Source organism: Ochotona curzoniae, unplaced genomic scaffold, assembly GCF_017591425.1.
Source record: "Ochotona curzoniae isolate NIBS_2020 unplaced genomic scaffold, NIBS_Ocur_1.0 contig_64, whole genome shotgun sequence".
Lineage (NCBI taxonomy): Eukaryota > Metazoa > Chordata > Mammalia > Lagomorpha > Ochotonidae > Ochotona > Ochotona curzoniae.
The window spans coordinates 8205707-8230770 of NW_024466502.1; the positions used below are offsets into that span (position 1 = coordinate 8205707).

At 51.3% G+C, this 25064-nt stretch overlaps 1 protein-coding gene across 1 annotated transcript in view; it reads left to right on the top strand.

The window, feature by feature from the left end:
* Positions 1-11116: 11116 nt before the first annotated feature.
* Positions 11117-25064, top strand: part of TMTC4 (transmembrane O-mannosyltransferase targeting cadherins 4) — a 46256-nt gene continuing 32308 nt past the window's right edge. Inside the window, exons 1-5 of the mRNA XM_040991167.1 lie at positions 11117-11216; positions 14462-14676; positions 18350-18465; positions 19828-20044; positions 24057-24144. Of these exons, the coding sequence (XP_040847101.1) occupies positions 14515-14676; positions 18350-18465; positions 19828-20044; positions 24057-24144 (583 nt within the window). The 5' untranslated portion in view covers positions 11117-11216; positions 14462-14514. The remainder of the gene's footprint in view (positions 11217-14461; positions 14677-18349; positions 18466-19827; positions 20045-24056; positions 24145-25064) is intronic.

The following is a 25064-nucleotide window of genomic DNA, read 5'->3' on the forward strand; positions in this document are numbered from 1 at the left end:
TCATGTGTTTATCTGAAAAAATAGAGAGAGAGAGAGGTCTTCCATCTGCTATTTCACTCCCCAGATGGCCACACTGACCATGCTGGGCTAGGCCAGAGCCAGGAGCTTCATGTCAGTGTTAGGACTTCAAACACAGCAGCCGTCTTACTGTTCTCCCGGGTCGTAAGCAGAGAGCTGGATTGGAAGTAGGACATCCAGGACACAGATCAGCGCCCAAAGGAAATACCAGTATCACAGGCAGTGGCTTTGCCAGCTATGCCACAATGCCAGCTTCAGGGAACAGGATTTTCACAATAAGAAGAGTAAAAGGAAAACTCATGTGCTTCTAGCATAATTGCCTGGAATGGGGTCTCACCTCTGCCTCCACTTCAGTGTGGCTTATGGAAGGAGGTAGCAGCTGATGACACAAGCTCTTTGTCCCTGTCACATTGCTGCATTGAATCCTAGGTGGAGTTTCTGGCTCCTGGCTTCAGCCTGGCTGTCACAGTCATTTGCGGAAGTAAAGCACAAAAGATTATTATGGACCAAATGAATTTATATATGATACAGGCTTAGAATTGTTTCAATGCATTTATTATAAATAATAGCCTTTTATAGTGAGTATGACGTGTTACTTTTCTCTCACCTCTTCAACATCACACTGTCTCCTATACTTATTTCAGGACTTAAAACCTAGATTCAAATATAACTACAGGCTAGACAAGCTAGTTTGCTTAATTTATTATTATACACCTCCTGTTGAAAATGCACATTAAACATGAAAATTTATGGAAATGTTATGTAAAATATGATGCTTTAGGATTAAGCAAATAAAAAAAATTTAGCATTTCTAGCTGAGGCATTTTAAATATATATAACCAAAAACATACCTCTACTTGGAAAATATTGATTGACCCACAAACTTTCTCACCAACTCTAGAGAAATGTGAGAATTCTAAAAATAGAGGCGATCAGAAGATTCTAGAGAAAAGGCATATGTAGAACAAACTGAAAGAAAGGAAGTTGTTAATTTGAGAAGAGAGTAGAGCTTGCTGAACTTGAGTTCAGGTGGAAAATATGCTTCAAAATACTAAGTAACACAAGAGTGGAATGTTTGCAATGTGTAACACCATTAAATCACCTTGAGTTCAAAGAGGAAAAAAGAAGGTTTCTATTTCCAGCCCATACTGTGGCTTCAACTTTTCCCTCGGCTCTTCAGAGAGCAATCCAAATATTATATTCTTTTTCTTCACTGTCTCCCCGACGCTCACCCCTGCCAGTTTCTGGCTTTTATTTCTCAGCAAACAAACAAATTAAAATGTTTCATATGTTAAAGTTGAAACTATGCAGTGACTTTCTTCCTCCCAGATACCATCTAATAAAACTCCCAAGAGCTTCTTACCCAGCAGGCATTCTTCCCTGGCAGGGGGCCCACATTGCCGACACCCACCTGTCCCACTCTGTGTGAGGCAGGGACGGAAGAGGGTGTTAGAGCTGAATCCTACACCCTCCAAGTTTGACATCTGCCCCTTGCCCTTGCCGGTGATGGGTTGTTCTGTGTCCAGGATCTCTGCCAGGCAAACTCTAAGAAAGGTCTCCAAGTCCTTGGTGTGTGAGCCCCTCACTCTCACTCCCATCCCCTCTGTGAGGTGATAACATAATAAATTCCTGAAGCACTGGAGTCTGATTTAGCCCGGATTTTCTAGCACTTGCTGTTGAAGATTTCCCCCCCTTTTGAGATGCCCTTCCCAGAACAAGTGACCTAAACTTGCTGCTTGTATCTCTCCCCTCAAGGGAGATGCTGAAATGGGAGTCCTAGCATGAGCAGCCCAGGAGGTGAGGCCTCTCACAGCTCATTGGATCAGCAGGACAGAGCCTGCTCAGTGCTTGTACCTGCCAAGGGGTGACGTAAGAAGGCAGGAAGACACCACCCAGCAAAACCGCCCTCCCACGACACCAAGCCCATCAGCCTGTGAACTTCAGAGCTCAAAGAAATAAATTAGAGTAGCTGTAAGGTGTGAGTTTACTGTTTTCTGGTAGCAACTCGGATAAAGCCCAAGGTAATCCAAAGGCTGAGAGATTACCTTGCGGGGCTAGGGCAGGGCCAAACCACGCTCTGCCAAGGGCAGGGTCAGATAAAAAAGAGACAATACTGACTGATCAAATCTGGACCTCAGCGAAGAGGAAGTATGACCACGGACTACAAGAGCAGAGAAGTTCAAGAAGGGAGGGGATGGTAGAGCCAAATCAGGCAGTGAGATGGCAGGAGGGAAAGGTCTCCAAATTTAGCCACAGTCTATTGTTGACTTTTGTGGAGTTTAATGCGACCTTTTGGATTAAGAAAAAAACAGGATTCGTGAATTTCTGAGGATGGGATTGAAAGGTGTCTTAATACAGGGAGTGCATGTGCAATTGGAGCTCCCAAGAACATCCTCAAGCGAGCCCTGGTGTCTGGGTTTCCTAGGGGTTGGTCCCAGGGCATGGCTGATCACACACACTGCTCATCTGAGCTTTCATCTCTTCCGCCCCACCCCAACCAAAACACACACCGACGACAGATGACATTGCGAACATAGAACTTGGTCTTTGTTTTCTTGGGCTCCTGGGTCATGCCAGCAGTTTTTGCTTGCTTGGGTATCCGTGGATGGCATACTTCCTGGGTGTTGCTAGGGGAAGGAAGTGTTGGCTGCACAACTCACAAGGAGAGGACAGCTGAAAGCTTAAACCTCATATCTCCTGAGCCCTGCAACGGGCACCTTGCTCCTTTGCTGATTTTAATTTGCATCCTCTGCCATAATAAACTTCGATAGAGAGTACAGCGCTGTGCTGACTGCTGGCAGTCTCTTTCTAGTGAGTCATCGAATCTGAGGATGTTCTTGGGCGCTCCACACACACACCTCCCTGAGGCTTGATGCTTAGCATCTTCTCCTGTTGCACATGTACTCCCTGCAGTAAGCTCACCAATGCTGTAACCTGTATTCTCTGCTAACGTTCCTGAACCTGCTACAGCTCCAGACCAGATCATGCAGCCACCACGTCGCCCAAGCTGCTCAAACTTGGCTTGATCCAAAATGAAAATGTGTGCATATCCCCAGACTATCTGCTTCTTCTACACTCCCTGCCTTGCATCCTTCAGTCCGTTAGAAATCTGTGACTCTCCTGATAAGAAGTGTTCCTCTCGGAAGCCCCTTTACCACAGACAGGAAAAGCGCATTAGCATCTATAAGTCCCAAGCTGTGAGCGCCTCTTTAAAAGCCCTTGATGAGGAAGGGGATTGTGCTGCTGCCTGGGATGCCCACACCCACAGGGAGCCCCTGTGGGTGTGGGAGCTTTCATCTCTTCCGCCTCACCCCAACCAAAACTGACTGGATCAGCAGGACAGAGCCTGCTCAGTGGAGGAGCATCTGAGTGGAGCCCCATCTGCTCTGTGCTTACAGTCCAGCTTCTTGTTCATGCGCCTGGGAGGCCAAGGCTAAGGATCCAAGGGCTTGGGTTCCTAGACCTCCCACTCCTGGTAGGAGACCTGGATGGAGTTCTGGTTCCTGGCTATGGAGCGTGTTTGAGCAGTGGACCAATGAATACAAGATTCTTACTTTTTCTCCCCCTCTCTCCATTCCTCTGCCTTTCAAACAAATAAATCAACCTTTGGAAAATAAAGCAAAACCCAGGCTTGTTAGCTGCTTCCTTCCCACACACATTTTTTTCCACCCAACTTGTCTGGATGTCCTTCTGTCACTTGTTTTAATAAAACTCCTTGCCATTGGTGGTAATTTGCTTTACCGATCACTTGCATTGCTAATGCATGTGTGTCACCTCGGAGGCACAGACAACAGACTGGGCTAGGTGAGGATGCAAACAGAGGAGCAGGCACTGGAGCAGACGTTCCTATTCTGGAAAAGAGGTCGAAAGTGATGTTGTTATGGGTAAAATGATGCAAAGGAAGTTGGCCTCGGTTCTTGTCACCATCAAAGAACTTCCAAACCAACATAGCAGTGAGCAGCCCAATGCTATGAACAAGTAACCCCACGCACCGCCTCACAGGAGACCCGAATTCTCCCAGCTGCAGCCTGCTGCCTTTCAGCTGTGTTCATTTCATGTGACTTATTAACATCCCCAAGAACCTAACACAGGCATAACTTCCTCCTAGGAAGCCTTCCCTAACCCACATCCCACACCTTCCCTAGGGAAGGTGCCAACATCACTAAACATCTGGGAGAATGTCCCTAACTCCACCTTGAAAACCCTCCCATCCACAGTACCCTGGAAGAACAAGTAAAAAAGACAGGCTGGACAAGCACCTGTAAAACTCAAATCTGGATATAGACTGGGCTCCCAGCCCCATGCTGGGACGCCTGCTAGGTTTTAGAATTTCAAAGTTCAAAAAAGGCAACAAGTCAGCCAGCTAAAGCAAAGAAGACTATATTTCAGGGGGCATGGAAGAGGAGTGGGGTAAGTAGAGAGGGGGAGTTGAGCCTGCCCAGACGGAGGGCAGGGGATTTGAAGCCAGGTTAAACTTTCGAGTGCTTCGTGGACTGTGACAGGGGAGCTGGTGGACTAGCACAAGGGCTCCATGGTCAAGTGTGCAGCGAGGCCGTAGTTTGGAATGCTCCCAGCTGCAGGGCTTTCCGGAACACTACACATTTCACTAGCCCTTAGGTGATCGATCTGAGCCAGCTTTCATCAGGCCTGGGAGTTCAGGCTCAGCGAGGTTCTGACACTGTCAGTTGCCTAGGACATTCTCACGACGTCCATTGGGCCAGTCAGATGTGTCCTATTCACTAAACTTTGCTATCTTGCTCAGTACTCCTGCCTCAGTTTGAAATTCTCTTCTTGGGTGAAGACAAGGACTTCTCACTCAGAATCACTATGATAGCTGCTTCAAGGCTGTTGTGAGGATTTAGTCAAAGTCATGTATCCACCTAGACACACATCACCTACAGTGGGAGATTAGCAAGCATGAGCGGCATGGAAAATAGGAACCACAGCCCTCGCCTCAACTCCCATCCCTTCAGGCTCTCTTAGTGGCTGGCAGTATTCTCATTAGCCAATCAAGTCATTGTCAGGGAAAACGATGGTGCCTGTTTGCTAGCAACAGCTACAGTTTACATACTGGACACACTCCTACTGATTGAGTTTCCAAGTTCAAGACATATCCATCTCTCTGACCTAGGTCTAGCAGTCGCTGGTCAAGATTCTGGTGAACTTGGCTCACAGGGTATCTGGTAGCAGATGGCTACCTCCTTGCTCCACATATATCTGACCTTCCCCAGGTGTGGGAAGAAAGAGAGGATCTGGCATCTCTTCTCCAGGTCACTGATCCGATAAGCCAGAGTCCCACCCTCAAGGTCTCCGCTAACACTACTTCTCTCCTCAGGGCCGCATCTCCAAACACAACTGCACTGTGGGCTGAAGGTCCAACATGTGCCTTTGGTCCAGGAGCCCTCCCCTCCATTCTGCCTATCACATCTGCCCAGTGATCTTGGGTCTTGGTCCCATTTGTCATATGAATAGCCCTGTCTGGGGAAACCATTGGTCCCCTTCCTCGCTACATTTCTTTAAAAGTTGAGATAAAATGCAGCATTTTAAAGTACATTCACTGGCAATGAATACATCCACAACATCATTCAGATGCCTAACTCTCTCTAGTTCCAAAATATTTTCATCATCACAAAAAGAAACTGAGTCACTCCCACCCCAGCCCTTCGCTCCCAGCCCCTGGCAACCATTCATCTATTTTCTGACTGTTTTCCTATTCTGGATATTTCTCATAAACAGGATTATGTAATAACGTGTCCTTTTGTATTTGGCTTCTTATTGTTTTCCAGGTCACCCATGCAATAGCATGCATGTATAACATACTTCATTTCTTAAAAAGAAAAGATTTCTTTTTATTTGAAAGGCAGTTACAGAGAGAAGGATGAGGGAGATATTTTCCATCTGCTGGTTCACTCAAGTAGCTGCAAAAGTCAGAACTGAGCTGATTCAAAGCCAAGAGTCTAGAGCTTCTTCCAGCTCTTCCATGTAGGTGCAGGGGCCCAAGAACTTGAGCCATCCTCCGCTGCTTTCACAGGCCATCAGCTGGGAGCTGGATCAGTAGTGGAATAGCCAGGACTTGAACCAGCACCCATATGAGATGCCGATGTCACAGGCAGAAGCTTAACCTACTGTGCCATAGCACCAGCCCCAAGAACTGTCTTATACATAATGTTCCACATTATGACTGCATTTTCTTTATCCAGTTGGCAGGGGATCAATACCTGAGTTGTTTCCTTTTAGCCATTGTGAATGAACTACTAGGAACATTCTGTTTAAATACTAAGCTTTTACACCTCCAGGGTATACGTTAGGAGTGCAGCTACTAAGTCACATGGTAATTCTATGTTTAGCTCTCTGAGGAACCTCTTGCATTTTAATCTCTGGCTTTTAGAACTTTCTTCCCTTGTACACATTTCCCCTCTACACGACCTGCTATGCCCCAGAATCCTCCCTGCTCTCCCAGGACATCAAGCCTACGACCCAGTGGTCAAGCAGATACCAAAGGGCCCAGTCTGATGCCTGGGCCACTCCGTTTTCTCGCTTTCTCTGATTCTGCTAAGGCAGGTAAGGCTGGGAACAAGGCCTTGGGGTCACAGAGGGAAGTCTCCCCAAAAGAAAGTCGGGAGGCACCATCTGCAAAGGTTTGATTTCGCAATTCAGATCAACCACCAGGGACACAATAAGGATGTGTTTTAAACCCAAGCTGAAAATATTTCCAGTAGATGTCCAGGAATTCCAGTAATTATGGTTTTCTTTAAACCGTCAGTAGCAGAGAACATCAGATGGTGTGTCATTCTTAGCAAAATCGTTATAGGGAAACATCTACGCATTCCAAGGTAAAAATGACCTTAGCTGTATTTTTTTTAAGATTTATTTTTATTTGAAGGGCAGATTTACAGAGAGGAGAAGAGAGATAAAAAGAGAGAGCGAGAGAGAGAGAGAGAGAGATGTTCCATCTGCTAGTTCACACCCTCAGGACCCCCTCGGGGTCTCTCACATAGATACAAGTGCCCACGATCTTAGGCCATCCTCCACTGCTTTCCCAGGTCATAAACTGGCAGCTGGATCAGAAGTGGAGCAGCTGGGGTACCAATTGATGCCCATATGGAATGCCAAAGCCGGAGACAGAGGATTAGCCTGCTAAATCATGGCACTGGAGCCAACTGTATTTATTTTTAAATGGAAAAGAAATGTCAGGTACTTATTTGGTTATGCAATGCTTTTTCTTTTTTTGTCTATTTCCTGCTAAGCATTTTTGCTTCTATAGTATTGCCAGGTTCCTAAAATTGTTTAAAAACAAGATTTGGCTTCCTCATCAAATTGGTAGGCTTCCATTCTTGTGGCAACACTGCACCATGAACCTGATTTCTGTACAGAAACAAGTGCACTTTCTAGCTATTGGTCTATGTCCAGTTTTCAAAGCAGTTTTTTAATTCTAGTGCTTGTGTGATATAAACAGAGGCTGTGATGGTCATACAGTTAATATCAAACCAATGCACAGAATTTTATTGCATTCACTTTGTGTGCGTTAGTGCTCTGAAGTGCCTGCAAATGTTCCCCATAAGCCTGAAATATTGTTTTTAAGGCAAGTACTGCTTCCTGTATAGGGTATTTTCCTTATGGCAGATGTAAACATATAGACTGTATCAAAGGGAACCTAAAGTGCTGAGCCCGGGAAGCAGCAGTGACGGCTTAGATCGCTGGGTTCTTGCACCAGTGTGGGAAGTCTGCATTGGGTCCCTGACTCTTCACCTCAGCCTCACCCAGCCATGGTGAGCAGCTGGGAAGTGAACCAATGCATGGTGTGCTTGGTCTGTATCTCTGACTCTATTGCTTAAGTAAATCCACTTTAAAAGTTGTCATACCTTCTTCTGTCACCCCTACAGAAATTTCCCATGCTGTCATCTATACTTTTTTCTCTAGAGTTCAATGCACAGTATTTAGCATTTAATTTCATTTAGCTTTAAGAGGCTCACGTTGGTGTGCTCTGTCTCTCGCAGCTGTTGGGGTTGCCTGAATCTCTGCTAGACACTGTTGCTTGACGCCCGTTGCTGCTCTCCAGTGCATATGCTGTTCCTACTTGGTGATCTGGGGTGCAAGCCAGAAGGAAGCGGTGTTGCCTTACACTCTTCCAAGGGCCAAGGGGATCTCCCCCATGAGTCCGTCACATCCAGGGATGACGCATATGCTTGGTGTAGCTATGCCTGGCCCCTGTCCACAAAGCTCTAGTCATACAAGACAATGAACCTCACAGGGACAGGTTTCAGAACCCAAACACTTGCCATATGTCACATATTACATTCAACTTCTCTCCAAATCTATAACTGAACCAGTTCAGAGTTTTGATGCCCCCCAAAACTCAAGTAGTTCATCTCTTCCCTTACAAAAAAAAAAGCCATATTTAGGGGCCAGTACTATGGCACAGTATGTTAAGCTGCTGCCTGCAGAACCAACATTCCCTATCAGCACCAGTTCAAGTGTCAGCTGTTCCACTTCCTGCTAATGCATGTGGGGAAGTAGCCCACGATGGCCCACGATGGCCCACGTCCTGGGGCTCCTGCTGCTCACCTGGGAGACGAGCCCAGCCTTGGTCATCGTAATCTTTTCAGATGTGAACCGACAAATGGAAAATCACTCTTTCTGGCATTTTCTTTCTCCCTCCAAAGATTTCTTTTAATTTATCTAATTTTATCGAAAGTAAACAGAGATAGATTCTACTCACTGTTCACTCCCCAAGTGCCTGCAACAGCACAGCCAGTCCAAAACCAGAAGCCAGGAATTCCGTCCAAATCTCACACATAGATCCACCTGGCTGGCAGGGACCTCAGAACGTGAGTGGTCACCCGGTGCTTCTAGTTCAGTCCAGCAGGAAGCCAGAATTGGAAGCCAAGCAAGAACTTGAACCAAGGCACTGCGCTGTGGGAGGCAAACATATTAAGCTGCATTTTTACTGCTGGATCAAACACTATCTTCCCTCCGGTCCCCATTCCTGCCAACACCTTTTGATACCTGCTCCCGAGAACTGTTAAAGTATGAGTCGTTTCTGTTCCAGTTCATTCCTGTCCAAAATATCAACCTTAGCTGGCATGTGGGATTTGTTCTAAATCTTGGCCACGCCCCTCAGTTGCATGGCCAGTCTTGATTTCGCTGAGTTGGATGCTGGCCGTCCGACCCTAGACCTTCCTTCCTCACCTGTAGGACGATGATGGCAGAGCTGCTCCAGCTTTTGTGAGCGGTAAAAAACATACATAAAATATGTGAAGGACCCAGCACGATGTCCAGCATGCTTTAGAAGGCCAGCTGGGTGTGATAACCCCGGAGCTGCTGTCCTAAGGGCTTGGCCACAGGGTTGGGGTCAGTGTGCAGGACTGACAGTGGGGAAGCTTTCTCTGCATCTTATGCTTTTATTAAACTACGAGAATGTACAAGATGGAAGATGCATCACACTCACCTCTAAATTCCCCAGAGAGCCCACCCCTGTGCTTGGCATATAGTGTTTTTATTACTTTTATCATGGCTGGCTCAGCAGTTGTCAGAAGAAAATAGCATTGGTTTTAAGTCAGGCAACTTCCGTGCTTACACTGGCATCTCCAACAGCATGCGGCAGGACTTCAAGAATCATTCTCTTGGCGAGGCACTGCTGAATGCCTGCTGTGTGGTGGGCACGGTGGCTTTGGGAGGAAAGAACTTCGCTTAGACATGGTCTGTGCTGTCTTGGAATTCCCAACCTCCTGGAGAAGGAAAACATTGTAACATGGATGCTTATACATGCTACATCATATGTGAATTCTAAGCGTCACTGATATAAAAGGTGTATAGCATTTATAAAACATGTAAACGTTATTGTAATTTATAATTGATTCTTGCAGAATGTTTTTACTTCTTGCTAATGCAGGCAATTCAATCATGATTAAACAAGTGCTATTGCATACCAAAGTGCTTAATACTACGTAATAAATTTATTGTTTAAAAAAACAGCTGAGACCTTAAAAACCTGTTATTTGGAGGCCACCCAGAGCAGTTAAAGGGAATGGTGCTAGGATCCCATATCACGAGTTAGTGATGGGATGTTGCCGGTGGCACAGCAGTGCCATTACGCTGAACGCGGAGCCTGAGGAGTTAAGCCAATACTGGGACATTGCCATGGGGTACAGTGCAGCTCCTCACATACACGTGGTGTGTTACACTCTAACAGCAACAATTAAAGCAATTTAACATTGTCCCTCTTGGAATTGTTTCAAGACACCTTGAGGTCGGGATGATGGAGGCTCGTTATGCTACCATGTACTTGGACGTGTCTGATGTGTACTGGGACAAAACGTCCTTGAAGTTGGTAACTAAAGGCACGATGAGAGGACTCTTCCAACAACCTTCAGCGAAGGGAAGCAGAGGCTCCACGGTGAGGCATGGGGATGAGCAGCAGGTGGGATGCAGGGCCTCAGGGAAAGGTGGGTGCGGGGAGCGGTGGGCGCTGACAGGCGCAGGGTCCCAGGGGCGGTGCAGAGTGGGGCAAAGTTTCTTCCTCTTTTGCTTCAAGGCGAGAATGGGGGTCCGGGTGCACAAGGACACCGCGGTGTGCAGAGCGCACACAACCGACTCAGGGGACGCGTGTCTGGGGCTTGCCGGCGGCGTGGCCTAGGAGGCAAGAGCGCGGTCTCTTGCTGCCGGGAAGCAGCGCGCAGACACGCCTCTTCGGTCAACTCCTGGTGCACAGGAAGAAGTCTACGTTGCCGCGGTCCCGCAGGGAAGCCACAGCGTGCCGCCCAGGCCCGCCCCAGGCCGCCGGCACCCGGGAATGCGGGTTCGCCGGGCTCCCGCAGTGGCGGAGATCGTCCCTTCAGCGCCCCGGGTCCAGGCTGGCAGCCCCGACTATCCTCTCCGGCCGGGTCCCGTCTGCGCCTACACCCCCTTCCCCGCCTCGAGCCCTGGCGTCAGCGGCGCGTCCGCCAATGAGCCGCAGAGGGACGTCAAAGTGACGGGAGAGGCAGCCAATGGCCGGGGGAGGCAGGCGGGCCGAGGCGTGTGTGTGAGCCGCCGCACGGGGCGCACCGGGAGCTGCGGGCGGCGCGGCGCGCGGGGACCGGGCGGGGGGCGGCGCGCGGGCGGCCCCTCCCCGTGCCGGCTGCGGGCGGGCGGGCGCCGCGAGCCCCGAGTTTCGGCGCCTGGGAGGCAGATGCGTCCGCGGCTCGGGTTCCTGGCAGGTAACGCGCGGGGCGGCCCCAGCAGGGCCCAGCGCGCAGCGGGGCGTGCAAGAGTTGGACTCTGAGCGGGCGCCAGCTCCCCGTTCCCTGCTGCCGCCGAGTCCCGAGCCCCGATGGGCGGCCTGGTGGCCGGTCGGGCCCCGGGGCCACAGTGCGGCCCGAGAGTTGTGTCCGGGATCCGGGCTGCAGCCGGGGTCATAGGGGACGTGGGCCGGCCGCCGTGCTGCGCCCCGCGGCGAGCAGCACCCGGGACAAAGGGCGCTGCGTGGAGGGCGTGCGTGCCGTCCGCCTGCGAGGGCCCTTGTGCCCGCGCCAGGCGCGCGGCTGCTCCCTCGGAGCGGCCACCTGGCCGCCAGCCGGTCGCGATGAGGCGGTGGCTGGGCGCAACGGGGCTGCTTGGCCGCCTGCCCGGGGGGAGGCGGCTGCAGGCGTCGCGGCGCGAGAGCTAGGGGCCGCCGGCTGGGGTCCCAGAGCCCGCAGCTTACAGACGCGGGCTTGGAGTGCGGGAAGCCGTGCAGGTGGCGCAACCCACCGCCTCGCCTCGGCCAACTCCATGAGGGCCCCCTGGTCCTGTGGATACTGTGACTGTGGGTTGTGTGGGCGCGCGTTTAGATGTGTTTTCTTCCCTCCCCTCTTTAACGCACACAAAAGAAGGGAGGAGTTAAAGGGAGCAGGTCCTGCCCTTACGCACTTTATCCCTCCCGGGAGCAGATCTACGGGGGATTAGCGCCCCAGAAAGGGTGGACTGTGGAATAGGGTGCTGGCCTGTCTCGACCCCTCGGCCTGGCCGCCTGGCGGAGTGTAGTGACACGGGCTGGCCCTGGTGGAAACTTTATTGAGCCCGCGCAACTGCAAAGGCGCTGGGAAACAGGAGGACGGTCGCAGAAGGACCACACACCCCTGCTGTAGCTTTTGGCTCTACACTACCCGAGGCAGGTGTAGTAAGTGGCCCTTCCGGCGCGTGGCCTTGGGGCAACCAGCTCAGGGCTGCTGCTACTACCAGGGCTCCAGAGGTGGCGAGTCAGAAATGTTTCCAGAGAGGGCCTTGGCCGTTTGAATGGATAATTCCACCCCGTGGGGCAGAAAGGCTGGGCAGAGGCTGGCATGTCCTTGCACGCCGTGAGAGCAGCTTGCTGTAAGTTGGCTTCCACCATTCCACTTACTGCAGTCCCGGCCCCGTGCTTCACAGCGCAGTGACATTTGGTTTGGGGTGAGGAGGGAAGTCTCTGTTTGAGATTTGGTTTTGGCCTTTTCTTGGATAAATGGTACATTTGTTTTAACCCCCTGGAAATTGAAGTTTGACGTTGGAGTTTGCGGAGGTGCAGATCCCTGATGTATTGGGAATGCATGTGTGTATTGGGGGTGGTGGCAGAGATGGATTCTGACACAGGAGTGAGACAGCAGTCAGTTCTGCACTGGCTCTTAGGGGCAGGGCCAGATGGCCCGTTGTTGGACAGAGGCGAAGGGCATAGGGAGAGGAGTCCCTTGTGGTCCCCCCATCCGGTCAGGACACCTGCTGAGGACAATAGGAGGATGGTGCAGACCTTCCAAGAGAGAGACAGAAAGAGCCATCCTAATCAGGCAGCCTGGGAAGGGAAGGTGCCCCCAGCTCTGCTGCTGGGGCCAGCCTGGTGCACTACATCGGGCGTCTTACTGCCCATGTAGGACCTGGAGACACCCCTGCCCTGGATCTGCACATCGCAGGGCACCTTGGTTGAGCAATTGGAACTTGCAAAGTTTTTATTTATTTATTTGAGGGACATAGGCAGATTTTCCATTGTTGGATCACTCTGCCAAATGCCCACACCAGTTGTTGCCGGGGCTGGGCTGGGCCAGACCCTATGAACCGTTTCCTGCTGCCTGCCTGGGTACACATTCGCAGGAAGCTGAGATGGGGAGCAGAACTGGGCCTGGAGCCCTGGCACTCCGCTCAAGGATGCAGCCGTTTTTTGCACCACATGCTTGTCTTGGGAGGAATTGCAATAATAATGCAACAGTAAAAAAAAAAAAAAAAAAGGTAACAGTATGCAACATAGATGTTTCCATGTGGAAAGGGAGCAGGTAGCACTTACTAATTTCTATGTAACAGTAACAGTAATGGAGACTTTCGGTGTGTATACATTATCTCATTTCATGCTTGCCCCAGCCACCTGCAGAAAGCAGCGGTAGTGCCCTGTTGTGGGCCTGGGGAAGCCGTTCCTTGGTGTGCGGGCTCAAGGTCACAGCCAGCAGGTCCACTTGTGTCAGCAGAGCATATGCTGACAACCTCTGGAGCCGAGGGTTCACATGGGTTTCTGATGCACGCCAGCTATCCTTGCGTCTGGCCGTGAAAGATGCTTTCTGAGCGATTCCCCTCTACGCATCAGTGAGCAATCCCTTCCACAGCAAGGGCATTTGTATTTTTAGTGGGAGTGTTGGAGCCCCTGAGCAGAGAGCAAGGGTGTTACCGCAGGAGGGAGGGGGCTGCCGGCTGAGAAGCACCACAGGGAGTGTGGAGGGCAGGAGCGGGCAGAGCACCTGCTCCCACAGGAGAAGAGGAGGCTGCCACACTGACGCTGACGTCCACAAGCTGGGGCCCAGGCCGCCAGGGGGTCGCCAGTGTGCCTCGCATGTATCTGAGCTGTTGCTTTGAATACCAGAATCATCAGTCTGCCTTGTGAGCAGTATGGGATAAAAGTAAGACATAGTGGCTGACCTGTGACCACGGGGCATTTCCTGGTACAGCATTTGTCCTTTAAGCTGTCTTCTAGCGTGCTGACACGTTTGTGATGGGGCACCTGTAGACCAGGACCACAGGGCAGTCTTCTGGAACATCGTGTTCCACCTGCACTCTCGGCCTCCCGGAAGTCTGGCACAGGCAACCCCCAGGAGCCTTCATGAGAGCTGAGCAGGGCTGAGTCCCACTGAACCCTCACAGCCACAGGAGGGGGCATCTCCTCAGGGGATGTGGAAACAGCCGAGCAGTCTGACCTGGATGTGATCATGTTGAAGTCTGGAGAAAGCAGCTGTGGAGAATGGCGCAGGAATGGGGGCAGGAGAGGTGTGAGTTGGGCCAGGAGTTGGTGCTTGTGTAGGACAATTCCAACACGAGCAGCAGCATGGCCACTCGAGCATGGTGCGTCTTGGGCATCTGCAAGGGGTCAGAGTTGCAGTTCCGAGTCTGTGATTTGGTGGTTCTTGTTTGCTGGCGGTAGGCGTCAGCGCCTCACCTGGGTGCGTCCTTACGGGCGCTGTTTCTCTTGCAGATTTCTCAGCAGCATGACGCCGGAGCCAGAGGCCGGCACTCCCGGGTTTCAGCATGGCTGAGCTGGACGCTGATTTGGATCTCATCGTCCCTTCGTCTCTCCTCCCGCCCGGCTGGGCCAAGTTAGTGGTGGGACTTGTGGCCCTGGTGTGTTTTGCACGGAGCTACGATGGAGATTTTGTCTTTGATGACTCAGAAGCAATTGTTAACAACAAGGTGTGTATCCCAATGCTTTGCCGGGACGCTTGTATTAACTGCCTGCTGTAGGTCCCAAGAATGACCCCAGCTCGTGCTGAATCATCGTTGTTCAGCTTCAGTGTTTGCCTGGGTCCCAGTTGTGCTGGATTTCCCATGTGTTTTTGGTATTTCTCCTTAATTGAATGCCCCTTGTATTGCTGACAGTGGAGTCTGAAACTGCCACTTGCCTTCCTGAACCCTCAGGTAGGTGAGACCTTGCAGAGATGACAAGGCAAGGCTGTTTGTTACAGGGCACTGCAGGAGTAGCTTAGGCTTAAGTGGGTGGGGAATCAGAGCTGTTTTTGTTGTGGTGATAGCTGAGTGTGATCCCCTGCTGGAGGTGTGCCCTCAGCCACAGGCAGCAAGCAGCTGCTGCTTTGTCCCTCGGCACGAGGCAGGCTAGGCTGTGCCAGCCGGCAGCCACAGACACACGCCATGGCCCGCACTTGCTTAGGCAGGGTAGGCTGTGCCAGCCGGCAGGCATGGGCACACGCCATGGCCCGCACTTGCTTCATGTTGACAGGCTCAGATTCGCTGAACTTGCAGATCCCTGGTTGGCTTTACTCGTCAGCCACTGCTGTGTCAGTGCAGGGAGAAAAGATGTTCTTTTTCCACCTGTTCGTGGGAGTTAGAGGAGAAGACACTGGTATATGGGAAGGGAAGAAAAATGGCCAAGGGAATGGCAAGAACAATCAGATCGAGAAGCTCGGAGGCTGGAAGGCTGGAGAAGGGCCTCAGAATGCGGTGACAGTTTCATGACCTGGCCGCTGTGTGATGAATGTTCCTTAGCCAGTGAAGGCAACGTGAAGGGGTCTAGTAATCTGTCTCCCTGGGACTTGCAACCAAGACAGCTCCTTGCAGTGAATGCCCTTACAAAGAAGAAGTCATGGGTCCCAGCCAAGGAGAAACTCGCCACGTTTTATATTGAAAGTGTCGAAAGCAGCTCTCCACAGCAAGCTAGCAGTCTGCACATGTCATAAGGGCTATGATTAATATGGAGACATTTTACTTATTTTGTAATTATTTTTTAAAATACATTTATCTGAAAAGCAGGTTGCAGAGAGAAAAAAGGGAGACAGATGTCTGCACTGGTTTACTGCTCAGGAGCCAGGAGTTCCATGTGGGTCTCCCACAAAGGTGGCAGGGCCACGAGCAGCTGAGCCATCCTGCACTGCTTTTGCAGATGTGTTAGTAGGGGGCTGGATCATAAGTGGAGCAGCCAGGAGCTGCAACTCATGTTCCTATGGGAAGCAGTGTTACAGGTGGCGGCTTAACCTGCATGCCACTCAGTACTGTAACAGGCCTTCTCCGTTGTGGTGGCACGAACTAGAGCATCCTTGATGTTTCATTGCAACTCAGGTTGTTTTCACTTTTTTCAGGTTCATGCAGAAGTTTAGGTGTAGGTGATTCACCTGCATTTTTTTTTTTAAACCCTGCTTAAAAGCAGCAGCAAGCCTAAGCAACCATGTCAGATTGCTGGCTTAGGAGACGTGGAAAGGCTTTTCCAACAAGGCCTTGGCTTTAAATGCCGTTGTGCATGGTGGGTGAGAGTTCTCGCCTCTTGCACATTCGTGAAGTGTTGTTCCAGAACAGGCAGGACAGAAACGTGAGCTGGTGTGTGTGTGTGTGTGGGGGGGCTGCCCGTGGAGTACCACAGTGTCAGGATGGGGTTCTCAGCACCCCTGGGTACAGTGAGGTGGGGGAGCCTCTCCCTAGGTTGTGCTGAGCGTGGCCTTGGCAGCCCTGCCCTGAGTGCCACCTGTGCTGCGCCTGCCACTCTGTGCCTTGTGGGCTCCCGGGCCCGCAGTGCTGTGGTCCAGACTGTTGGGTGCTGTGGTCCAGGCTGTTGGGTGCTGTGGTGTGTTGCCGACTGTCTGCCAGCTGCTTCCTCGTGGTGCTGAGTTGTCTGTTTTTGTTCCCTGAGCTGGTGGTCTTCTCTGAGACCGAGGGGTGAGGCAGAATTTCAGGCACGCAGGATGTTTTCACAAATAGTGGGCGAAAGCAGAGCTGCTGGGCAGCACGCTCCATTGCATGTTGCCTGTGCCTCGTCAGAGATTTAGAGCGTTGCTGGTGTCTGTGCCGTGCAGAAGGAGGGAAGTGTTCTGCACACAGCCCCACAGTGACGGAAGGCACGTTGCTGTGATGGGGCAGAGCTGGACTTGCACTCTTGTCTCCAAGTCCACTGGGTCAGCAGGTAGGTGGCCTGCGTGAGCATCACAGGATATCTGACCTGACCTGCATGCCAGTCGGACACTCACTCAAGGCTTTTGAAGTTGATCCCACAAGGAGACACAGGCCACCCTAACAGTGGCAGTCAGGTGACCACCTCAGCGCGTGTCATCCCTTCTTGGGCCACTCCCGAAGCCTGCAGACTTGCACGTGGCGAGTTCTGAACTCCACGTGCCTCGCTGGCCTCTGTCGCCCAGGGGACCACAGCTCATCTGGCCCATCTCTCCTGTGTGGAACATTCACGTGCTCAGCGGACTGGCTGATTAGGAAACCGTGCAGACAGAGCACTGCTCTCAGGAGCCTGAGCTCTCGGAGGCAAGGACTGGGCCCCCAGAGAGGCCCCCAGAGAGGCTGGGCCGTCGTGGCTAGGGACCAGTACAGCAAGCCTCGCCTTGAACTTCAGAGATTCAGAGTTTGCTTGGCTGCTGCAATGAAGACTCTCCAAGGAGACAGCGGGCAAGGCTGCACACATCCTCCCGTGTGGTCTCAGAAATATTTATTCTGCTTAAGGGGAAACTCAGCAGTCACTTTGTTACACCAGAGTGCCTTGTGTGGCTTTCACCAGTTTTAAGTCCTCTGATTTCATCTTTTACACTTAAAATGATGCATATTCAGTGTCTGTAGTCTGGTACCTAATTAAATGATCTCAGCAGTCAGCTTGACACAGCTTTTTAATATGTAGTGATTTTTATCATTTTAAAATTATATGGTAGGGTCTTTTTCCCCCGACTTCACAGTCTACTTAACTCATAATCAAAAATGAAAAACTTTAAAAATATGTTTTTGCATACTTAGGCTTAAACTTGAATATTTTGGGCAAATTCCTTCATTTATTGGCTGTGAGAAATTAATAGTGATTTTACTTGATCCATTCGTTCATTCAGCATGTATTAACCACTTGCTGTATATGCCCGGCAAACTCAGATGTGTCCCTGGCTTCATGGAGCCCCAGACAGAACAGTTAGGTAATTATCAGTCACCAGGGTGCCAAGCACTGTGTGTGCAGGGTGCCCCAAGACCCATGGGAGGGGGTGGGGTCTAGTGGGGAAGACCAGAGCTGGATGGCTGCAGGAGCTGTGCTGGTGAAGGCATGGTGACCAGCTGTCCCTGAGGTGGCACAGACTGGGCTGAACATCTGGGCACGGTGATGTCTTCAGAATGTGGGTTTTGTCCCAGGAGGGTGGGAGCTGCTGTAGGGCTTTAAGCCGAGTGCGGTGGGCAGAGCCAGCATGCAGCCCTGCTGGGAGGCCTGTCTGTCCTCCGTGAGAGCGTGGGGCTCTGCCGCAGCCCTGGCATGGGAGCAGGAGCCAGGTGGGTGGGCTGAAGAGCCCTGGGGAACTTGGAAGACGCCTGATGGAGGCATAGGGAACGAGGGAGGAGTGTGGTTCCCCCTTCCAGTCTGTGCCCTGCTCTGTCCCGGCAGGACCTCCGAGCAGAAACACCCCTGGCTGACCTGTGGCTTCATGACTTCTGGGGCAGCCGGCTGAGCAGCAACTCCAGCCACAAGTCCTACCGACCCCTCGCCGTCCTCACGTTCAGGTGCGTGCCACCCAGAGCGCCGCTGGGTGCTTACATATATTGCAAGCATTTTTCGCCAAAGAAATACTTAAATTTTGTTCTCCAGAATCAGAGCTCCCATCTGCCAGTCCACTTCCCAGATGCCCGCAAGGGCTAGGGCTGGCCTAGAGCTGGGAGCTGGGAGCTCAGACCAGATCACCCACATGGATGGTAGAAACCCTTTTATTGAAGTCATCCCTGCAGATCACCCGGACTCTAGTAGGAAGTCAGAAGCAGGAACCACAAGTTTCTCTTTTTAGATTTGTTTATTTATTTGAAATTCAGAATTACAGAGAGAGAAAGAGAGTCTCACATATTTCATCCTCTGGTTCACTCCCCCAATGGCCACAACGGCCAGAGCTGGGCCCATCCAAAGCCAGGAGTCAGGTCTCCCACATGGGTGTAGGGACCCAAGCACTTGGACCATCCTCTGTTGCCTTCCTAGGCCATTAGCAGGAAACTAGAGCAGAAGTGGAGCAGCTGGAACACAAACCAGGGCCCACCCATATGGGCTGCCGGCACCACGGGCAGTGGTTTTAATGGCTGTACCACAGTGCTGTCCCACAGAATTGAGTATCTGTCCGCACTGAGAGGCCACATGCCTGCTCTAACTTACCTTTGATCTAAACTAAATCTGTTTTTTTCCCATGAGCTTTTTGAGTGCCCTTCGATGGGTCAGAGCAATGTGAGGGTAATGCTTTTTATTTTCACTGCAAAAATAGAAAAGACGTAAATCTTCCACTGTCACCAGCTCAGCATGCAAAACCAGGATGACGCCTGAGATGTCTGTCCCTGCCCCTGTCAGCCCCGCAGCCATCTCACCGTGTGGATGGTTCACTTGCAGGGCTCCTCCCATGGAAACACGGGGGCGGCCGGGCAGTGCAGCTCTCTGCAGGAGGCCCAGCCAGGTGGGAAGCAGCGACCAGTCCCTGCGAGGCTGTTTGGCTTTTGCTGTTACAGAACATATTTTTTGGTGAATTAAGCAAGCAACATAGTATCTTAATTAAATCCAGGTCCCTCTGTCCCTGTGAGTAATGAGTAAGTAACAAGTGCCTTCTTAGAAGGCAGTCTTGCCCCCTCCCACTGAAAGGGGGCGCACGTTCTGCTGCTTGGTGTTTGCAGTCCGCTCCTGCGGGGGCGGTGTGCGTTCCTCCCCCGCAGCTCATGATGTTCACGCTCCTTCAGCCTGCCTCACCTGCTGAGAGGCGTGGCCTGGGCGCTCCGTTCCCAGACAGGCAGTCTTCCCCTTGTGTTTTCCAGCCCCAGTCCCGTGCTCCGACTGGAGTGCCTGTTCACGCCATGTGCTTCCGTGTGCCTAGCACGAGCCTCCCATGTTTGCTGCAGGTTCAACTACTACCTGTCAGGAGGCTCCTACCCCATGGGTTTCCACGTGGTCAACATCATCCTGCATGGCGGCGTCTCCGTGCTCATGGTGGACGTGTTCTCAGTGCTGTTTGGTGGCCTGCAGTTCACCAGCAAAGGCCGCAGGGTGCACCTGGCCCCCAGAGCATCCCTGCTGGCGGCTCTGCTGTTTGCCGTGCATCCGGTGCACACTGAGTGTGTAAGTATCACTTGCCTGGGACATCCCCGCCGTTCGCCATTCGTTCCAAAGCCTTCGCGAGTGCACTTGATGGTATGTAAATGAAAAGCATGTACCGTAGAGGCCGGGCCCAAAGCTTGCATTGCTGTTTCTGGGTCAACGCCCCCTCCCCGTTGGCGCAGTCCGAGGGGCTGGATGCTGCCTGGCTCCGGGCCTAAAGGCCAGAGGCTTAGAAGGGATCCCTGTCTCAGCTGACAGCTCTGTGATGGACAGAACACTCCCTTCACATGACTGTGCTGTGAAGCTGCGGCTGCCGTAGCCACCTGTGACTGCAGGTAGAGCAGTGGCTGGGGGGTGGTCAGAGGCCCTGCCCTGGGTCTGTGGCTCTCGCTGCAGGGATGACCTAGATGCTGGCCCCTGAGGCCAGTAGAGGAGACACAGAGGGACCCAGCAGGAAAGCCTCCCCAACCCTGCGGGCCCCTCCTCCCGCTTCGCACCTGTCTTCCCCTTCCTGTTCCCCTCCCTCTCCCCTCCTTCGTCCCTCCTCCAGTCTCCCTTTGCCTCGCCCCTCACCTCTGCTACCTTACCAGTATCGTCGTCTTTCCTGTGAGGGACTTAAGCCAGGTGATGGGCTCCTCATTTATTCCCTTGAGCTGCCCGGGTATTGGGTACAGAAAGGGTTGGGACCTAACTGGGTATCTAAGGTTTCAGCAGCCACCTCAGAGAGCCTGGGGAGATGTGGGTTTGTCAGTCTGGGCGTGAGCAGGTGGTGCCTAGCGTGAAGTGCTGTCTGCCTCATTTAGCGTGCTTGTAAACTCCATTGTTGAGCTTTGGTGGCTGTGAGCGTCTTGAAGTCAGTTCCCACTGTGGGGAGAGTCCGGCTCTATCCAACCCCATGTCCTTTGGAATCAGTAGTTTTGCAGAGCTGTCATCACAGCTCTGTCCTCATGCCTTCTTGTTTTACATTTTACTTTATTTTTTAACCTTAGAAAACTCAGGAGGGCAGGAGAGGGTAGAGACTGAAGTGAGACCTTACTTATAAGCCTTTTATTTCTATATAACTATGCTTGAATTAGAACTCGCTTCCGTTCAGGTTCTCCCTTGATTTGATTACTAGGACCCCGCACTGGTGTATGCATTACTCATCGATAAGCAATCCTAGGAAAGCACTGACTCGATTCTTACCTAATTTAGTGTGATCTTAAAAGCAAAATGAAATACTTCTATTAACCAAAGAAGTTTTTTATTTTACATGTTATAAAGTTTTTTTTTTTAAGGAAGGTTTAAATGCCAAAAAGTATAACTGAATATGGTTACAAACATACAAACTCATTCACTGTCTCAAATAAGCGCAGTAGGATGTCATGTTCATCTTTTCTTAAGATTTACGTGTTTATTTGAAAGCCAGCATTACACAGAGCAAGGAAGAGCGAGGGATTTTCCATCCTCTGGTTCACTCCCCAGATGATCTGGGCTCTGCCTGGCCAAGGCCAGGAGTCTGGGACTCCCGGGTCTCCCCGTGTGTGCAGGGCCCATGGACTTGGGCCATGTTCTGCTGTGTTCCCGGGCGCATTAGCAGGAGCTGCACTGGGGGTGGAGCAGTCGGGTCTCCTATCAGCGAGCGCTCATGTGGGCTACCAGTGTCCCAGGTGGCAGCTTTGCTGGCAGTGCCATAGTGCCAGCCCCAGAATGTGTTAATCTGGAAATACCATATTGGAAAACTCTTCATTTTTTCCCACTTCCATTCCACGACAGTCATCCTTAGTAAGGTGTCAAGAGATAGTTAAGAATCATGGAGAATTAGCATTATAAGTAATCTTTCATATATTTGCTTTTCCTTATTTGGGCGAATAATATTCAGTTTCTTGTTATCAACTTCCCCTGTTACCTTCCATTCTAAAGTTTTAAATTCCAACTTTGAAAATACACAGTCCCCCTCAAGAAAGTAAACGAAGGCCAGCTCCCTGCTGGTTTCCTGCCAGCCCCAAGGAGGCCACGCACGGCTGAGGCACAGGCTGGCCTTGGAAGTGTAGCAGTCGGGATATGAACCAGCCCCCGTAGGGACTCCTGGCGCTTGCAAGGTGAGGACTTTCGCCACCAGGCTACCACACTGGTCCTAACAGTCTGTTTTCTTTTTCGTCAAAGCAGTGGTCATATTCTACATATTGCTCAGTTCCAGATTCAGAGACGGAAGGTGGAAGCTACTTCAGAGTTCTGCCTTTCTAAACACCCAGATCATAATGCTGAAGGGAGTAGGTGGGGCACACACCCCCTCCCCGCCCCCAGATTCCTGAGAGCAAGCCAAAGGAGAAGTGCAGGCACTCTCCATCCTCCGAGTCATGCCCCTACGTGACGGACGTCCAGAGCTGGGCCGGGCTAAATGCAGCCATCTGGGTGTCCCACATGGGCAGCAGGGACCCAAGGCCCTTGCTTTCTCCTGCTGCTTTCTCAGGCACATTAGCAAGGAGCTGGCTCTTACAGCGAGCCAGCGTCACAGGCAGTGGCTTGACCCTCTGTGTCCCAATGCTGGGTCCAGGTTTCAAACCTTATTTGCACCAAAATAACTTTGTCTTGTAACTTGTCTTGCCTGTGACGTTTTTGAAGTGCCTTCCTATGGCCAGGGATGCTGCTCCTCTTACTCTGAAGGTTTTTTTTTTTTAAGCTGTTAATAGGACACACATGGGAACCACATGCCAGTCTCACAGGCGTTATTTTCTTTTGAAAAAGCTGTTGGGCCTGGTGCAAGAGCATAGTGGTTAAAGTCCTCACCTTGCAGGCACTGGGATCCCATATGGGTGTCAGTTGTAATCCCGGTGGCCCCACTTCCCATCCATCTTCTTGCTGTGGCTTAGGAAGGCAGTCAAGGATGGCCCAAAGCCTTGGGATCCTGCACCCACGTGGGAGACCCAGAAGAGCTGGCTTCAGATTGGTTCAGCTTCGGCCGTTGTGGCCGCTTGGGAAGTGAACCATGGGACGGAAGATCTTCCTCTCTGTCTCTCTTCCTCTCTGCATATCTGCCTTTCCAATAAAAATAAATAAATCTTTTTTAAAAAGCTGTTAGAATTTTCTTTATTTGTTGCTGCAGCATAAACATGCTTGTGCGGGAGCCTTGTGCTGTTTCGCTGTGTGTATGCTTGCGTGGTGTCCAGGCGGGACAAAGGATTCCTTGTCTGTTCTCTCCCCTCGAAGAATAGTCCTCGAAAATGCGCTTCACTCGTGTGTGTCCTTTGAGACAGTTGACCTGCCAGCATGGAAGCAGCAGCTGGAGACCTCTGTCCTGTTCCACACCCGTTAGGAGAGGACCCCACCTGCACCCACTCAGGACCCTCCGTGGAGTTCTGTGTCTCCCGTTACCACGTGGTGATTTAAACAATTGGCATTAGAGTTCTGGGCTGGAAAAAAAGAAAACACATATTGTGTGTTATTTCATGATCGTGGAGGAAGAGTGGCAGTTAGCCCACAGAAGTTCACCGGTGGAAATTCACCCTGTTACCGGGCTGCGTATGACTAATCACTGTTGATGTCTCTGTCTTGCAGGTTAACCTACTTAATCAAGTTTGGCAGGAAGAATTAGCAAAGATAACTAGGAAGGAATATTCTTTTGTCTTTAGATAGATATGTGTGCAAGTGGCTTAGCTTTTACCACCCATTTTCCGCATTTGTGTCCTGTGTTTTCAAACACATTTTTTAGCTTTCGTGCCTTTTGAGCCTATAGCATTTCCCCATTCTGAGTCCACTTTGGGGACATCAGAAGGCCACTGGAGCTGCCGTGTGCTAACCAATGCAGCTTCCACAACCCGCACGTGTCCTGCCGCCTGCCCCGCTTGCACGGCGGCCTTTGGCTGTTCCAGCCTTGGGAGTTAGTTAAGTCCTAGACCAGAAAGGGAGAAGAAAACCAGTTGTAGATGACGATCCCGGGTTGTGGCAGGGTCTGGTGACTTCCTCATGTGATACCTCTAAGGAATGTTTTCTATTTTACAAGTTCAGGATTTGCGAAAAAGTTTTTTACATATATCATTTTTTTTCTCCCCAGGTTGCTGGTGTTGTCGGTCGCGCTGACTTGCTCTGTGCCCTGTTCTTCTTGCTGTCTTTCCTCAGCTACTGTAGAGCATTTAAAGAAAGTAAGCACCCCGTTTGCCTCCCTGGTGTTCCACTTGCTTTGTGTTTTGTCCAGCAGTACTGGCAAAGATGGGCAGCGGTGTCGGTTAGCACCGTGAGCGTGGGGCTGGAGGCAGGCACTCTGGGCAGGCATCTGTTTCCTCCATTGCTTTCTGGCATGGTGCTAACTTGAAGTTCAGTAATGTATCACTGTCCAGATGGGAGGAGCCTCATGGGCACGGAAATGCTGTGGCACTTGGGCTGGTGTTTGCAGCACTTTGGGGCTGGTTGTGCTGATAGGGCATCTGGGGCCCAGCCACCGCCCCGGGCTGGATCAGAGGACCCTGCATTGCAGTTTTCCTTCGCCTGCTGGGAGGAGACGTGCTCAGGCTGTCTCTCTGTGAGCACCTGTCTCCTCATGCCAGGGCTGGCTCCAGGACACGTGAGCATGACACATTGTCCCCGGCGTTCGTGTGACGCTTGGCACACCACCTGCCCTGGTTATGTTTGTTTATCCTGAGATGAAGTCCCCACTTGCCGTGAGTCAGGTGTCTAATAGATCAGAGTGGGGCTTGCTGCACTTCAAGGCTTCCAGAATGGAGAGTGGTGGTGATTCCTACGGTGACGGTAAGGCGTGCCCGTCCCCCTCCTGCCTCAGGGGTCTTCCATCGGTGACGGGTCTTCATGTGAGGATGAAGGAGGGGTCCATATACCCCCTTACTGCCGTGTCCAGTAACAGTAGTACTACGTCACATCTAAAGCTGGGAGTTAAATCTGAACTGGCAGCTACAGAGGATACCATCTCACCAGTGGTCGTGTTTTTTCTGGAAAAAATTAGGATAAAGAGTGACAGCCTTTCCCAGACACAACCAGGTGATTGTAACACATCATTCCTCAAAGTGACAGTTCCCTGTCCTGACTGGACTTCAAGGACATCGGAAGT